The 18092-nt window shown below is 36.9% G+C and overlaps 1 protein-coding gene across 12 annotated transcripts in view; it reads right to left on the reverse strand.

Annotated features, from left to right (window-relative positions):
• GTDC1 (glycosyltransferase like domain containing 1) overlaps window positions 1-18092 on the reverse strand; it is a 387636-nt gene that overhangs the window by 15267 nt on the left and 354277 nt on the right. For 11 of the 12 annotated variants that reach the window (XR_005218687.1, XR_005218686.1, XM_037848609.1 and 8 more), the window contains one exon: window positions 10654-10763. Coding sequence is in view for 10 of the 12 variants with exons in the window: in XM_037848609.1 (XP_037704537.1) it covers window positions 10654-10763 (110 nt within the window). In the remaining 2 variants the exon portion in view is untranslated. Of the gene's footprint in view, window positions 1-5578; window positions 5974-10653; window positions 10764-18092 lie in introns of those variants that run through there. The other variant, XM_037848612.1, reaches the window with a different exon arrangement.

Consider the following 18092-nt stretch of genomic DNA (forward strand, 5'->3'; position numbering starts at 1 on the left):
ATCAGTGGACCTACTATGTTCAATGTACTGTATTGTGGTGTTTTTCCAACTGAGACTAATAGTTGTGAAATCACTATGATCAGCATTGAAAAAACAAACAAAAAAAAACAAAATAGACCAGAGAATAGAAAATATCATAGAACATTAAATGTAATAAGAATATGTATTATGTGATGAAAGCTTTGTTTCATTTATAAATACAAATACACACATGAGTATATGAGGTCACAACGTAAACATATTTCTCATTATGAATCAGAGTCAAAAGTCTGAAAACACTATTGTATTAGGATCTCTGGGTCATATGAAGTTGTATAAAATACAATTAACATCTTCAAGAACAGCCTATTATTGAAGTATGAGAAGTAGATAGCTAAGTGTAAACAAAATCCAATGAAGATTCAGAGGGAAGTGGCATATCCATTTGAGAGTAAGGCCAAGTGGCTGAGACAAGTTTTGGAAGATGGGGCTGAGATGAGTCTTGGAGGATGGGTAGGCTTTGACACGCAGAGGAGGAGGAAAGGGCTCTCAGTGTGAAATGTGAGATATCTTCTGGAAACAGTGAGTAATACAGGCTACAATACAAGATACCATGTGTGCCAGTTTGTATATTTATGTCCCCCAGGAAAAGCCATATTCTTTAATGCATTTTTGTGGGGGCAAAGACTTATTAGTGTGGATTGGGTTGGAACCTACTGGTTCGGTGTTGAGGTGACCCACCCAACTGTAGGTGATAACTCTGATTGGATAATTTCCATGGAGGCATGGCCCTGCCCATTGAGCATGGGCCTTGTTTAGTTTACTGGAGCACTGTATAAGCTCAGACAGAAGGAGCTCATAGCAAGCTGGAACTGAGACAGACATTTTGAAGACAGCCATTGGAAGGTGATGCACACATTTTGGAGAATGCCATTTTGAAATGCAACCTAGGAGCAAGCAGACGCCAGCCATGTACCTTCCTAGCTAACAGACCTTTTCCGGATGCCAAAGGCCTTTCTCCAGTGAAGGTACCCTTTGTTGATGGACACCTTATGGCCTTAAGACTGTAACTGTGTAACCAAATAAACCTCCTTTTATAAAAGCCAATCCATTTCTGGTGTTTTACATTCCGGCAGCATTAGCAAACTAGAACACTAGATTGAAGTAAGGCTAGAAGGTAGTTAAAACCATAAAGGGGAGGCCCTGGAAGCCAGACCAACAAGGTTGTACTCAATGTGATAAGGGCAGGAAAGGAAGAGAAGGTGGGATATATGGAGCTCATCTCTAAGAAGTTTAAGTTAACAAAGGCATACAGGATGGAATACTGGGTGATTTTAACTGGTCCCATGAGGTAATGGGACTTAAGTAGGGATGGATGAAGTGAGAAAGGACAGAATATCTGTAGGATTCTGGGAGGTGAAGAAAGAATGAGAGGCAATTATAGGATCAAAAAGATATACCAGTGTGGCTGGATTAATTGTGATTGGCCTAGAATAATGGTTCTCAACTGCCATAGGTGGAGGTTGGGATTGGGAGTGCAGCTAAATATCTAAATGGGGATAAATAAATGAGTTGTGAAAAATCAAAATTATTATAGTTATTGTTTTAAAAATAAACATTTCAGAAACTATTGCTATATGAAATCCCCTTGGTGGATAGGGATATGCACCCCATATTAATAGTTGAGAAACCCTAATCTCAAAGGTCTCTTCCATATCTAACATCCCTTACCTATTAGAGCTGGATGCCTTTATTTTATGGATTTTTAATAAACTAAGGCCAAAAGAGCTACCATGGCTAATCAGTTGAAGAGCTGGAACTAGACCCTGAATCTTAAATCTCAGGATAGTGTTCTTTCCATTTTAACATATATCTAAGATGGTTTTCATTTTAAAATGTAACAGTTTAGATGAGGGGAGATATAACTGTAAGAGCTCACTGGTTGGATTCAGATATTCACTCCTATTGTGCTACTTTCTGTCACAGAATTCAGTTTTAATAGGCATTGTGGGAAACATGAAGGTGTAAAACAGGCCTTCCACCATAGTTCCTTATTGGGGAAACTATTATTTTTAACAAATCACACCCCAAATCATGACCATGTACACCTATAGGAATTACAAAAGATAAACTAGCACAGCAATGTTTAGCAGCTACACTCTAAGACCATGTACCTATCAACCCAAAGTCATATATACATTTACAGGCTTTAAAAATTAGGATCTGTTTCTAGTTTCCCATTGGTCTATTAATATCTTGACTTTTTCCCATTCATTATTTAATTCATCTTTTTTTTTGTTTGTTTTTTTCCCCAAGTGCACGTTTCTCATAAACTTTGGGTACAGTTGAATCAAGTGCATTTTTTCTTAATAATGTTTTTATACATATAACATCAAGAACAATTTCTTGAGAGATGTTTTGGGAGTTGTATTCTGGAACATATTCTCTTTACAGTCTTCCCCTTGGTGAAATGGATAAAAGACCTTGTCTTCAGCGTTGAACTGAATCTTCCAATGTCAGTAGAAAAGGTAAATACCCACTTGTAGAAGGTGCAGGAGGAGACTTCAAGCAGGCCTGCAGTTTTGGCCTGCTAGAGGATGGCACACCTGGGAGTGACTATGGGAAAAACACCAATTCTCACAGGAAGCACTGAAGAATGGGGGTAGTTGTTACCAGCTATTTGCACCTGATGAGCAGAAACCCAAAACTGTCAGAATCTCTTGAGCATTTGGGAAGGAAGAGCTGCAGCACAGCTAATAAACCCTTCCTGAGAAAGGAAAAGAGAGCTTCTCAAGTACTGGATGGGAATTTCACCCTTGTTAGAGGTTATCACTGAGAGTTGGGCCAAGGAAGCTTGTCTTTCCACTGGGAGTACTGCTGACTGCTGCTCGGTGTAGCCATCTCTGCTGAAGAAGTTGTACTCTTCACTTACAAAGTGTCTTCCAGTCAGTTACACCACAGTCCTGCTATGGCACCAAGTGACAACTGACTAAGTGCAGTGTGATGCATCATTGCAACTGATAGAATGAACAGGGGTGCTATAGAACAAACAAGAAGGAAGGGAAAGGGGAAGCAACATTGGAGGTGGGATTTTGCCAGGTGGAAAAAGGGTATGTTTGTGCTGTGGGGTAAGGAAGAGGAATTTAAGCAGTAAACAAAACAACGTATTCAGGAAATGGCAAAGAGAGCCATAATTCATGAGGGACTAGGCTGAGGTCAGATTTTGAAGACCCTCAATTGCTACAAAGGAAATTTAACCTTATCCTGCCAAAAATCTATGAGGTAGATTCTTAGTTCTGTTATACTATGGTGACTCTCTTCTTGAGTGATCTGGGTTTAGGGGGAAAAATAAATGATAGCAGGAGGTGAATGAATTGAATATTGAAGTGTCCAGAGGCCAGGATTTAATGCCTTTGTAGGAGTCAGGGTCCCAGAAGATGAGGCCAAGAACTGGGAAAATGATAACAGAAATGAGAGTGTGGCATGGGATCAAGAACGAACAAGATCTTAGTGACTTGACTGTGGGGTGTTAGAAAAGGAAATGAAGCAAGGATAATTTTTGCCACCTGCTTTTTCTTTCTTAGAAGTATTTACAGGAGATACATTGTCTGATGTGAAATTACTAACTCAAAAAAGGGTATAGTCATTTATACGGCTCAGAAAAAGTAATTTAATTGCCATCAATATACATGCAGATGTTTCCCCACAAAAGGCCAGTCTTCATCATGATACGCCGTTATCTTCACTGCTTTGGTCAGTGTAATGGCTCTCTCATAATTTCTTTCTATTTACATTTATTTCATTACTGTCAAAATTAAAGTTACATTTTTTCAAGGTTTGCTTTAGTATTGATTTCTTCTGACATCAGCTCTACTATTTCTTAGCTGTGGGACCTTGGGTAAGTTTTTTAACCTAAGCCTTAGCATCTTCATCTGCACACTGGGGATTGTACCTATCACAGAGGACTGTTGTGAGGATAAAATGAGATAGATTTAAAGGGCCTACCCCTGTGCTTGGCATGTAGTAAGGGTTCAGTAAATTACTAGTTATTGTTAACACACTGATGCTATTGCAAACATTTACCTGCAATATATATTTAGAATATATCTTTCACCTCTCATTCAAATTTCTTGTTTTGTTGTGTTTATTGTATAGAAGTTATTTATTTTACACAATTTCTTGCTTTCACTAAGTAGAAATTTTAGAGCTGGGATAAGTACACCATTACATTTTGTTATCCTAAGTTTGTCATATATTAAATTCATATACAAGTTAGGTTTATGTCAGAACTCTCTTTTTTCATCCATTTTTCTACTTTAATGTTTTGAATCTGTACAGCTCTCTTTTAAAGGTTATCTCTTCATATGTGTTCTGAATCTGGTAGGGTGTGTTTTTCTTCATTATTTGTTTTTAAGTGATTTCTTTGATACTTTGCCAATTTAAATATTTATTTTAAATGAATTTTGGAACCACTCTAAGAAGATATATAAAATAATATTCTGGTATCTTAAATGGAATTTTGTTAAATTCATGAAGTCATCTGAAGAGATGCTGCCATTCCTATTACAGTGTTTATTCTTTCCCACCAGGAGCATACATGTCTACGTTTATTTGATTCTTCCTACTTCTCCCATTAATGTTTTGTTGCTCTCTTTAGCACAAGGTTGGAAGATGCAAGACTTTAGTTTGAATTTCAGATGCTTGGGAAACTGACTTCCCCAAACATATTTTTGAAAAGTAATTTTATGCCATATCTAAGAATCACACAAAGGTGGCTCTGCCAACTGACAATCTACCTCATATCCATGGCACTAAATTAGGGCCAACAGAAGTCATTTTCCTCAACTGAAGATGGTAATGCTTACTTAAATACCTATATCACTAGATTACTGTAAGGGTTAGAAGAGATAATATATTAAATTATTTGAAAACATTACAATGTAAGCAAGTATATGACATAATGAAATTTTGTAATTATGTAAATGTTTTTGCTTCCTAAATAGACACTGAAATTCTAGAGGGGAGGAACTAGGTCTTCTCCTCTCAGTAGCCACAGTGCTTTACATGATGCCAGACCATACTAGGAATCAATAAGTAATTCGATTTCAGGAGAATGAGTAGTTGGTGATAAAATTGTTTTAAAAAACAATCTTAAGGAGAAGGAGTAGATTTAGGAAATAGTGTGGTTTGGAGCTAATGAATTTATTTGATATTGCCAGCACACTTATCTCATCTCATATATAAACCTCTTTTATTTTAATTTTGGTCTTTCTATTAATAGCTTTCCTTCAGCTAGACTCCTCTTGTAGCAGAGTTTTATACCTTCATATTAATGTGATACAAGTTATTTGTGTTCCTAGAACCCTTAGTGTAGCTGCTATGCTGAAAATGAGATTGTAGCTGGGAGCCAAGTGAAGGAGGAGGTGGGAGGGGAGGGGAATGTTATATAATTATCCAACATTTGACTCCAGAGCTAAGGATCAGTAATATGCCAAGATCACAGTAATAACCATTGTCATGCCAGATACTAACCAGAAGCTCTCCACATACTGTTCTTAACCTCAAATTAAAGGTGAACCAGAAAGACTTCTGTCTGCCAAAACCTTATGTAGTTCAGGTTTTTAGTTTCCCTGCATCGTTTCTGGCCTTCCTGACGCCTAAAGCTGAACTCCTTCTTCCATCATGTCTGCAGTATGGAAAGAAGAACCCTCTTGCAAGGCTTTGGCTGTTCACAGAAAAGAATATTTTGTTTAGAATTATCATTTGTGGGAAATTCTTAAGAATACAAACACATTCCATTGATTTGATATCTTAAGCATTTTTAAGCATTTGCTTTTGTTTTTTTTAAAACATCTCAAGGGCTAACAATGTGACCTTGTCATGAGAACTGGCCAAAACTCAAATATTTGCATTGAGGAGTCTCCAGGCTTCTTGGTTCACTTGTAACATGGAGTCTGATGGATGTTCTACGTAGCAGAATGAGCTTTCAATTTTCTGGATGAAAAGAATTAAGATAATGGCAAGAATGAACTTTTAAGGTACAGCATCATTATTGTCTTCTTTGAATCCAAAATTCATTAAAAGATGCACACAATACATAAACCTTGCATAGAAAGCCATAGGACTCAGCTCCAAACCTGGTCTTCTGACTTACATTCCTCCTATAAATCAGGGTTTCTCAACCTTGGCACTACTGACATTTTGTTGTGGGGCTGTCCTGTGCACTGCAGGATGTGTTTAGCAGCATCCCTGGCCTCCACCCACTAGATGCCAGTAGCAAACAACCCTCCTACCCCAACCCCTAGTTGTGACAACCAACACTGTCTCCAGAGATTGCCAAATGTCCTCTCTGGGGCAAAACTAAACCCTGGTTGACAACCACAATCTGCTTCCCCAAATTAAGTCCATTCCCACAGAGACATGGCTTCATGTCTGCTCTGCCTCTTAGGACACATTTGCTAGATGTGTCTTCATACCCCAACTGGTTGTCTGCAGACAGTCCTCTAACAGTTGTTAGTATCTGTTAACTTGACTGGGATTGTCTCACCCGGATTAAGGCAGACATCTTGGTTAGGCTTGATTTTCTCTCTGATGAGCCACTGACCATGAGGCACGATGCACATAGCTGTGGTGGACAGCTGTGCCAGTCTTTAAATATTTCCATTTCCCCTTGTTCTGGGCACAAAGTAGGATTGCATTTCTGACCCCCTTATGGTTTGGTGGTGCCTGCCAACAAGTTTGGGCCAATGGAAATGATTTCACACTAGTGACCACCATTATCACTTCCTGCTTCCTTACCTGTAGAACAGGGATGATTTTGTGGATGTCCATGTAGAACATGGGGTGAACGTTGGCCCTGTAGGGGGACTGACAAGGTTTGAGTTATGGTTTCACTGTTGACTAGCTAGGTGATTTCAGGCAAATGATTTAACTTCACTGTGCCTTACTTTTCTCAGCTGTAAATGGTAATTACAGTAGAGCCTAATTCAAAGGATAGTTGTGAAGACTAAATAAAGCAATGCATAAAGAGCTTAGAACAGTACCTGGTACATGTGAAGTACACAAGAAATGTGTACTTAAAGAAATGTTCTAGTAAGGGATGAATAAAGCATGGGATTTGGGCTACAAGTTCCAAAACATCACAGAGTAAGTCTTCTTCATAACACTATTTTGCCCTTAAAGTCTGGCACAAAGTAGATACTTAAAAATATTTATCAATCAAATATATAAGTGAGTAAGGACTCGCTCTTGGGTTCTACTTCTAAGCTCGCCATACTCTGCTGCCAATATCGTCCACTGTGCCCGGCTGTGAGACCTTAGGGAAGTCACTATCCGTACCAGATCTCATCCCTCTTTTGTAAAATGAAGGGATGATACAGATGAGGTGATTTCTATAGAGCTATAAACTGTAACTGATAATGTTAATTAACTTTTCAGCAAAAGGATTACTTTACTCAAAAATAATCAACAGTCTAGAGACTCTACGAAGTGGCCGTATTAAAATTTTCAAAAGAAATTTAATGGAGATCGATTGATTCATGAGAAAGGGCAATAAATCTCGTTGGCCCTAGTGCTGTTGTGTCACAGTGCACTACTTTTTCCTTAGAGTTCTGTGCAGAGGCGGAGAGAATGAAGTTGGGGCAACAGGAATGGTCTTGCTGCATACACCATACCTTTCCATCATACCGTTCTAGGTTTTTCAGTTCATCTAGGCTTGCATGGGAAAGAGAAAAGCTTGACTCATGACAGGCTGGGTAATCAAAATCATTTCAGCTTTTGGTGCCTCGGTTTCCCTACCTATAAAATGGATCACGCCTACTGTACAGGGATTATATGAGCTTTACATGAAATAACCTGGCAACAGACCAGGGAAGAAGCAAGCTCCCAATAAAGGGTAGCTACTAACAGCACAATAATAATAATTATTGTTATTATTTACCAGAAAACCACTTCACAAATGTCAACAGCACTGAGAACAGCATTCTTCTGGCTGGTATTACACAATATGGAACTTGATTTTATGATCTGGGTTTTAGATATGCTAATGTAGCACCAGGAGGAAACAAGAGGCAAAGAAATGTACACTTGTTAGGTAATACTTTTGAGGAGAAGCTAGATAAAAGATTAGGATTCCTAGAAGGTGACTTGGGAAAAAAAATAATGTTTAAACTTAGAGAAACAGTTGGGTTAGAGAACAAGAAGAACTTGGAAAGGCAACATAGTATAGTGGTTAAAAGTACTATCTAGCTGTGTGACCTTGAGTAAGAGACTTAATTTCTCTATGCCTCAGTTTTCCCACCTGGGGATAAATGATTATAGTAACACTGCACAGGACTGTAATGAAGACTTAATATTTGTAAAGGGCTTAGAATAGTGCCTGGAATACAGCAAGTGCTATATAAGTATTTGCTAAATAAACCAAAAGGGTGATAAGAGTTGTTGAAGTTACACAGAATTGCCTGTTAGGAAACCTTTGGAGCAAAGTGGCCTTCTAAGGGAATGACCTGGAAAGCTACCAGGTTCATTCATCTATCCTACAAAATGTTAATGTCTAGGAGGGGAGAACTGTGACTCTAAGTACATGGCCCATTGACTGAAAACTTAGTCTTCGTGATAGTGGCCTAAAAGTGCCCAATGTCAAAACTGCCAAGAAGCCTTCTGCGTAGGGATTTCCTCCAGTCATTTTCTCAGTCCATCCACAAACAGGTACCAATAGGCACAAACAAAACTGAACTCACGAGCTTTGCAAATGAACTAGGCTTTCTTTCCCTCTATAGCCATCCCTCCACCAAATTCTGTTCTGTTTTCCTTGAGAATATCTTTTTCATACATATCTTCCATTAACCTCTCTGCTCTCCACCCCCCACCATATCACCTTTGTGTTACCACCGTAGAGTCTTAGTGCTATTCTTCCTCTATAACACTGCAAGGTACAGTTTCCTACAATAGAAGTTTCATCATGTTCTTCCCTGTTCAAGATCTGGGCTCCCTATTCCTTACCTTTACTTAATCTACTTTGGTTATAAAGGTCATCATATTTGGGCTCTATCCTAACTACCCAAACTGTAGTGCCTACTGACTAAGGTCTGCAGCAGAATCCCCAGTTCCACTTAGATTAGTGACCTACAGTACTAGTCATTGTGGTCACGCTCTCATTTAAATACAATCTTACCCACTTTTGCTCGTGTTGTTTCCCTTTTTGGAATATCTAATCCTTTTCTGTTTACTCAGATTGCTTTGGTTATTCAAGTATTAGCTCCTAAATTAATATTTTACTCTAAGTCAAATGTATTAGTACTAACATATAATTATATTATCTTGTGTTTCACTGTCTGTTTCCTGTGCTTCTGTATGAGTGATCCCTTCTCAACAAAACTATAGATTCCTTGAGTGCAGGGAGTTTACATTGTTTTACTCATTTATCCAACAAATATTTATTGTGCTCCAATATTGTGCCAGACTTTGGGGGTACAGTGATGAACAGACAGACACAGTCCCTGCACCAAAGCACTTACATTTTAGTGGTGTGTGTGTGTGTGTGTGTGTGTGTGTGTGTGTGTGTGTGTGTGGCAGGGGGATGGGAGATAAAAATCCACACACATAATTATAAAATAAGAAACTGTGGTCAACACCACGAAAGAAAAGTATAGGATGCTGTGAGACCATCATAAAGTGTCACGGCCTTAAAGAAAATGCCCCTGAGCTGAGATCTAAAGGATGAAATATAAATAGACAGACAAATTGTCCAACAATCTAAAGGAGCCTGGTTTCTTAGATGAATTGAAAAAAGATTGGTATTGGTAAATCGCAGAGGGCAGAAGATGAGTCCTATCTGATAAGGCTAGTGAGGTAGAGGCTGGTGTAGTTCCTCACATTGTATAGCATCAATAAGTACTTTTGTGCAGTGAGGGTGGACTTTTAGGCTGTCTTGAAGAGTCAGGGTGCCTGATGGCAGAGGCCATTTTGTAACTTTCGGCGTCTGTATATAATTTTCAAAAAATGCTGAACACCCAAAGTGTAAAAAATATGAACCTGTATGTGCTTACGAAAGGTATCAGATGCTCATCTTATGGATTCAGAAATAACCAGTGAGGCTGCAAAGCAAAGGTAATGGCCCTGAAAGGCTCCATGTGACATTAAGGATGAGAGGACTTGCTGCTATTAGCTTCGAATGCTTGTCTGTTTTCTCGAGCTCAATAAAAAAGGTGTGGACCAAAGACAGCTATGACATGGACTGTGGTCCACTCCACATTGTAAGCTGGATGCCAAAATGCTTTACACAGGCCCCCGAACAGATGGTAATGTATTTCAGTCATTACCAATGTGAGCAGGATTCAAACCAGTGACCCCAGGGGTGAGAGGCTGTACATCCAATTACAAATTCCTACTTCCCTTAAGTGTTAAGATGCCTAAAGCAATATATTTTATTTACATCAAGATGCATTGTATAAACTATATTTGATAAAGAGATGACTTCACGTTCTCAACTTAAATCAGAGAATGCTTACTTAGGTATTTTTTTAATTGAATCAGACTTTAATGCCATCGTATAATCTTTTGGTTAACCGTGCTCATCCTGATTATTCTAACAAAGGGAAACATGGAAATTAATACTTAAGTTGTAGAGCTTATGTCATCTATAAAAATACACATTAGAAAACTCAAAAGAGATACCTGGGACATCTGTGAATGTTTCTCCAAGGACAGAGACGTGGAAATTGAGTGCTAAGTCCTTAAGATGCATTAATATCTTAAAAAAACTTTCTGGATCTTTATCATGTTCCCTAGAAATAAACACACAAAACATAACTTGTGTTACTTTTAAGCACGTATTAGGAAAAGCAATCTCATTTCTCATAGTTATCAATTCTTTCTGTGGTTTATTGCTACTTAGAGGAGCATCTGGCATCGAAGCAGAGATTTTCTTCCTATAACTTTACTTTGTGGCGTCCACATTGAATATTGTCACATCTACAAATTTCTCTCTCATGATTGAAACCCAGTCCTACTGAAGTTTTAAGGTTCTGCAGCCACTCATTAAAGGAGAAATCCACTTTGTTTTTTAACATTTTAGGGTTAGATTTTAGAAAGTATAGTGTGTTTTCCTTTCTTTTCCTAAAATAGTTAATTCTCCACTTAACATGGGTCTTTAAAAAAGAGAAGACTAATTTCAAAGGATTATTCTCTATTGCTTAAGAGAATGTACCAAAGATGCTTTTCATTTCCCTGGGTCTGAGTACCCTCCTCTCACATTTATTGAGCCCCTTTGTGGCCACAAGGAACTCACAATTTAGGGAGTTAGATTACAGACCCTCTCACTAATCTCTTATTTTAAATAATTGAATGGAGAATTATAAATACATCAAAAGGGGGTAAGCCTGAGTCTATGTCACTGAGTATTAACCTGGGAGTGGAGGTTTTTCAACACATAAAAGAATAGTAAAAAAGATAATTCTTTCATTTGCTAAAGGCCCTGAAAAACATGCATTATTTTTTGTTTGTTTAGCTTGCTTGTCAGTCTTCTCTGTAGTGCCAGAATGAGAGGCTAAAGGACATTAAAACAAAAAAAAATCTCCAATTCAATAAATCACATTAAAATGGAATGAGTTATTTTTCACATTCTAAGGTGTGAATATTTCAGTATTTCTTGCATTTAATTACACTGTTTTAAATTATCTTATTTCAGACAGATGTGGACCAGATGTCGACAAAATATTTGTTTTTTAAATTTATAATTCAGAATTTTAACTTTTTATATTACATAAAAATAGTTATATATCAGCAATTGAATTTCTCATTTACCAACTAATTATGTAAAATAAATCTGTAAACTGATCAAACTGCTATATGAAATATGAAAATTACATCATTCAGGAACTCTCATGAAAAATGACATCTGCAACCCTAAATGTGTTAATTCACAATTCAGTCAATATTTTCAGTATCATGAATTAAAACAAATGTATCTTCTAATTAACATTTTAAAATGGCATTTATAATCTTATGAATCTGTAAGATCTTATAGAATTAGAGTTCTATAACATAATTTATTTCAAGCTCTATATCTCTCCTTTGATTTACTTCAAATAATAAAGAATGCAATGGCAGAATGTTCATCATTTTTTAAGATGATGCTGATTACAGGAATGTACCACTGGGAGGTCTTTGGATAGTTCTCATATATACTACTGCTGTGGGCAAGAGCAAAGAAAAAACATTTTCAAAGTAAAGAATATGTCCCATGCTATCTTCACCATATCAATCAAATAACTGCCACCTAATCTATAAAATGGTCTTTTAGTCCGATTCTCTTGGAAATACTAAGATGAAAGGAATGGAAACAATACAACATAATATATCTTAAAGAGGGAATAACACTATGGGGAAATCTTACCCTCTCAGTTCTCTAAATTCTTCATTTCGTGTTCCAAAAATTTTGGCTATGGATCCCCAAGAGAATATCTATTTTTAAATATTTCCTGTTTTTTTTTTTTTTTTTTTTGTATTAAAGTAAAATGCAGTTTGGGGTTGGGAGGTGTTTTAATTGAGTAGGGGCTGTAGTTCTTAAAAGATTTCAATGTGAGTATTTTTAAAGTGGCAGGCTTTATGAACCTATATTTTCAGTGTTTCTACACAACATAAATGTATTGCAATCGTACAGTATTCTTTAGATATTTCTTATTATGAATATGAGAAAAACTATCATATTCAAGTCACTGTATAAGAACACAAACAAGATTGTGTGAATCCTCTCTCATTTTGTTTAAATCATATATCCTCTCTCCTTTTGTTTAAATCGTATATCTGGCTGAATGTAAGGTGAGCTTTTTCTTCCTCAAAAGTATCCCTCATTAAAAAGAGGCATTTCATACTGAAGTCCTTATGAAGTTTCTCAAATACTGGTATTTTCTCAATTACTTTATTTTGAAAAAGTACTATTTGGGGATGACGCATTAACTTGAAACAACATCAGTTGTTCTGGATGGTTTAGTAAAAATGGAAGCAAAGGAATTTAACACTGAGTTAGTAATTATTTTTGGAAATATTACCTAGCAATTCTAAGTGTTGAGTGTTGCTGAGAAGAAGTATTTTAAAGATCACACACAAAAGTATAAAGTAAGTGGTTACTGGAGATGATTAGTAGTAGGTGGGTTTTTTAGCTGGGGAAAAGATTTCCAGTGATGGCTTCATACACAGCTTCATGACGTCCTGTATCCCAAGCACTACAAGTGAATTCCAGGTAACAGGTGGAAGGAAACAGACTAGCTGCTTGAAAAGGTGGCTCCATTTTGATGTCAAGAATGCATGGGGAGGGGAGTTGGACTAAAACTGACTCATGAAATATGAAGGTGAGAAAAGAGCAATACTTATAAAGTGTGGAAAAATATTTACAATAGTGTTAAATATTATCTGTTTTGTTTTTTATTTTGAGACAAATGTCTGTGTGTGCCTAGAAAAAAGTTCAGGATTAACTACACTAAAATGTTAAGTGTTTATCTCTAGGAGTTGTATTATAAATGTTTCTTTTTTTCTAATTTTTTTATAATAAGTATTTTTATATAAATAAAGTGTTTTAAAGAAATCACTTCTCTCTAACATTCTGCCATGTAAGTGTTCCTATAAGATTTCGGTTAAGTCTATAACATTTTTAGGCTTTATGGCAGCATAATTCCTCATTTCCTGTGACCTCTACATTTAAGCTGCCAATCAAGCAAATTTGAATTATCACAAAACATTCTAGGAGATGAGTTGGGGTCCAGGCTTTCCAACAATTTCCACACTCTTGACTAGGTAAGAATGAAACAGTCTGGCTGGAAACTCATTACTCTACACCCCCTCTATGGCAGAAGAGACCAGCACAGAAATATTTCAGGCTTACTGGAAGCAGTAGATACAGCAAGAACAGCTTTTATTCCTAAATATTATTCAGAACATTTGAAAAGCATAAACTGTTTCCATGTGTTTTTTCTTCCTATATCTGTTCTCTCTCTGTTGCCTTTCTCATTTAGTTTCTTAGAGCTAAATGTCTTCTTATTTCTCACTTTACATTCATTCAATAAATATTTATTGAGGATTTCTAAGTTCTCCATACTTGTCACTTAGAGTAAACTGTTCTTCTTTCCTACTTTCCCACATGACTTTGTACACACTGAATGCAATCTCTTCAATCTAGTTCCTTGCCTTGCTTGGGCAGATACCTGGCTCTGTACGGATGCTATAGCTTTCCCAGCAACACATCCCTGTGGATTGAGAGCTCCACAAGGGTAAGACAGATGATGGCTGTTTTGTTCACTGCAAAATAGCCAGTGCCTAGTTGGGTAGTAGTGGTAGCCATTACTGGTTATAAAAAAGTGTTGTATCCCACCACTTTGCTGAACTCATTTATAAGCTCTAGTAGCTTTGTTGTAGATTTTTCAGTAATTTCTATATATAGGATCATGTCATCTGCAAATAGTGAAAGTTTAACTACTTCCTTTCCAATTTGGATGCCTTTATTTCTTTTTCTCGCCTAACTGTTCTGGCTAGAACTTGGAGCACAATGTTGAATAACAGTGGTGACAGTGGGCATCCTTGTCTTGTTCTAGATCTTAGAGGGAAAGCTGTCCATCTTTCACCATTGAGTACAATGTTAGCTGTGGGTTTTTCATATATGTGCTTTATCATGTTGAGGAAGTTTCCTTCTATTCCGAGTTTTTGAAGTGTTTTTATCAAGAAAGGATTTTGGATTTTGTCAAATGCCTTTTCTGCATCAATTGAGATGATCATGTGTTTTTTTCCCCTTCGATTTGTTAATGTAGTGTATTACATTAATTGGTTTTCTTACGGTGAACCACCCTTGTATACCTGGGATAAAACCCACTTGATCATGGTGTATAATTCTTTTAAAGTGCTGTTGGATTTGATCTGCAAGTATCTTTAAGGATTTTTGCATCTATCTTCATTAGAGAAATTGGTCTGTAATTTTTTTTTTGGGTAATATATTTATCTGGCTTTGGTATTAGGGTGATGTTGGCCTCACAGAATGAGTTAGGTAGTGTTCCCTCCTCTTCAATTTTTTGGAAGAGTTTGAGTAGAATTGGTATTAATTCTTCTTGGAATGATTGGCAGAATTCACCTCTGAAGCCATATGGTCCTGAGCTTTTCTATGTTGGGAGGTTTTTGATGACTAATTCAAACTCTTCACTTGTGACTGGTCTGTTGAGGTCTTCTATTTCTTCTAGAGTCAGTGTAAGTTCTTTGGTGTTACTAGGAATTTGTCCATTTCATCTACATTGTCAAATTTGTTACCATACAGTTGTTCATAATATCCTCTTATGATCCTTTTTATTTCTGTAAGTTAAGAGTAATGCCCCCCCTATCATTTCTGATTTTGTTTATTTGCATTTTCCCTCTTTTTTTCTTTGTCAGTCTAGCTAAGGGTTTGTTAAATTTATTGATCTTCTCAAAGAACCAACTTTTGGTTTTGTTAATTCTTTCAATTTCATTTATTTCTGCTCTAATTTTTATTTCTTTTCTTCTGCTTGCTTTGGGGTTAGTTTGCTGTTCTTTTTCTAGTTCCTCCAGGTACACAGTTAGGTCTTTGATTTTAGCTCTTTCTTCCTTTCTAATGTAGGTGTCTAGGGCTATAAACTTTTCTTGCAGCACTGCCTTTGCTGCACCCCATAAGTTTGATACGTTGTGTTCTTGTTTTCATTCATCTAGAGGTATTTACTAACCTCTCTTGTAATTTCTTCTTTGACCCACTAATTGTTTAATCTGCTGTTGTATGCCTCTTGTGTATTTTTAATCTCTTCTATTGTGCCTTTCATTATCATGATTTCTATTATGTTTCTTTTTATACTTTCAGATTCTTCTTTATGCTCACACAGTGTTTTCTAAATATCCTTTATCTCTTTAGCCATATTTTCCTTCATCTCCTTGAATTGATTTAGGAGGTTTGTTTGAATATCTTTGATTAGTTATTCCAAATTCTGTGTTTCCTCTTAAGTTTTGATTTCTTCCTTTGACTGTGTCATATCTTCTTGTTTCTTAGTATGGCTTGTTATTTTTTGCTGATGTCCAGACTTCTGATTATCTTGATGATTTTACTCTGCATTTTCCCTAGAACTTTACTGTACCTGTTATATGGATGAAAGTGCTCTCTAACAACAATTACTCCTTTTGCTCTCATTTTTTCTCATGCTTATGTTCTCTCCTACTTTTTACAACACTGTTCATACTCTGCTGTCTTAGAAACTATCTCAGAACTATCTGTTTTAGTTTCCTGGGCTGCTCAAAGCAGATACCATGAAATGCGTTGGCTTTAAACAATGAGAATTTATTAGCTTACAGTTTGAGGTTGTGAGAATGTCCAAATCAAGGCATCATCAAGGCGAGGCTTTCTTCCCAAAGACTGGCTGTTGGCAATCCTAGGGTCCTCTGCCACATGGCAAGGCACATGGCAGCAACTGCTGGTCTCTCCGTTCTCTTCCAGGTGTCATTGATTTCAGCTTCTTGCTTCCGTATCTTTCTCTTCCTCTCTCTCTGTTTTCATCCTATTTATAAAGGACTGCAGTTGGAGGATTGAGACCCACTCTGGGCCATCCTTAACTGAAGCAGCCTCATGAAAAGGTCCTACTACCAATATGTTTACACCCAGTTCCAAACTACCACACTATCTTTACTTGTTTTCCAAATAGTCTATTATGGCTATACCCTAATGACCTTCTCCCCCGTCAAAATTCCCACCCATTCCATCCTGAAGGCCACTCAGTGAAAACAATATTCAACAAATCACATTCTCACAACATGATTTAGTTCCAAATCTCTCCACTGCCAAAATGTTAGACATGCCCCCCAGTTGTTTATCTTTACAATTATCCCTATTCTCCCTGAATATTGTATATAGTAATTTCATTAAGCTATCTAAGTTGCCAATGAGCCCTCCTTCTTTACATCAACTGTGGTCAGAAAGTCTGATACACTGAGACTTCAAAGAACTGATGAGCCATGAAGAGTCTTAATTAAGATGAATTGGATCTTCTCCACACCCGAGATATTATTTTAGAAGCAGCTACCTTTCAACGTAGTTTTAAACTGTAACAAGGTATGTAATTACTTCCTCTCAGACATGGGGGGCTCTATGGAACTCAATTCTTTCCTGTTTCCAATTCATTACTAAGTCTTTCCATCTCCCTCTTTAATAACATTTCCCCTTCTAGAATGTGGTTATTGGGCTGTAAAATCAAGTGACTAATCATTTAGATTATCTTTTGGATTATAATATTTTCCTCCAAGAGCCATGCAGGATACACCTTCAAAACTGCTGGCTCCTTATCCCTAGAGCTACCCCTGAAGTCTACCTCCTCAAGTTAGAAACTTCTCCTAGGGTCCAGTGCTAGTAAACTCTCTGACATCTCTGGGAACTGTTGTTTTTCTAATAGGAAGACATATTATTCCTATTTCATGCTTTACCTGACTGCCAGGAAGCTTACAGCCAGGTTTTAAAGTACTCAATCTCAGTACCTATGTGGATGGAAATGATAATACTGAAAAATATAATAAAAGAAGTAAAAAACTCAGTAGACAGTAGAGAGGGGACAACAGAGGATAAAATCAGTGAACTTGAGGACAGATCAATAGAATTTACACATTGTGAACAATGGAGACAAAATAAGACTGAAGAAAAAAAAGAGACTCAGGGATCAGTGGAACAATGACACAGGATCTAATATTCGTATTATCAGAGTCCCATAAGGAGAGAAAGAAAGGGGCTGAAATAATATACAAAGAAATTATGGCTAAAAACTTCCCAAATTTGATGAAAGACAAAAACCTACACTTCCAAGAATATGAGTGAACTCCCAACTGAATAAACCCAAAAAACTCCACATCAAGACACATCATCATTTGATTTCTAAAAAGTAAAGACAAAGGAAAAATCTTGAAAGCAAACCAGAAAGCAGTGATGAATTACCTATAAGGGTACACCAACTCAAATGACAGTGGAGTTCTCATCTTTCTGAAACCATGGAGGCCAGAAAGTAGTGGCACATTTTTTCAAGTGCTGAAAGAAAAGAACTATCAAGTCCACAACTGGAGAAACTATTTTTCATGAAAAAAATGGGAAGACA

The sequence above is a fragment of the Choloepus didactylus genome, chromosome 9 (assembly GCF_015220235.1).
Source record: "Choloepus didactylus isolate mChoDid1 chromosome 9, mChoDid1.pri, whole genome shotgun sequence".
Classification (NCBI taxonomy): domain Eukaryota; kingdom Metazoa; phylum Chordata; class Mammalia; order Pilosa; family Megalonychidae; genus Choloepus; species Choloepus didactylus.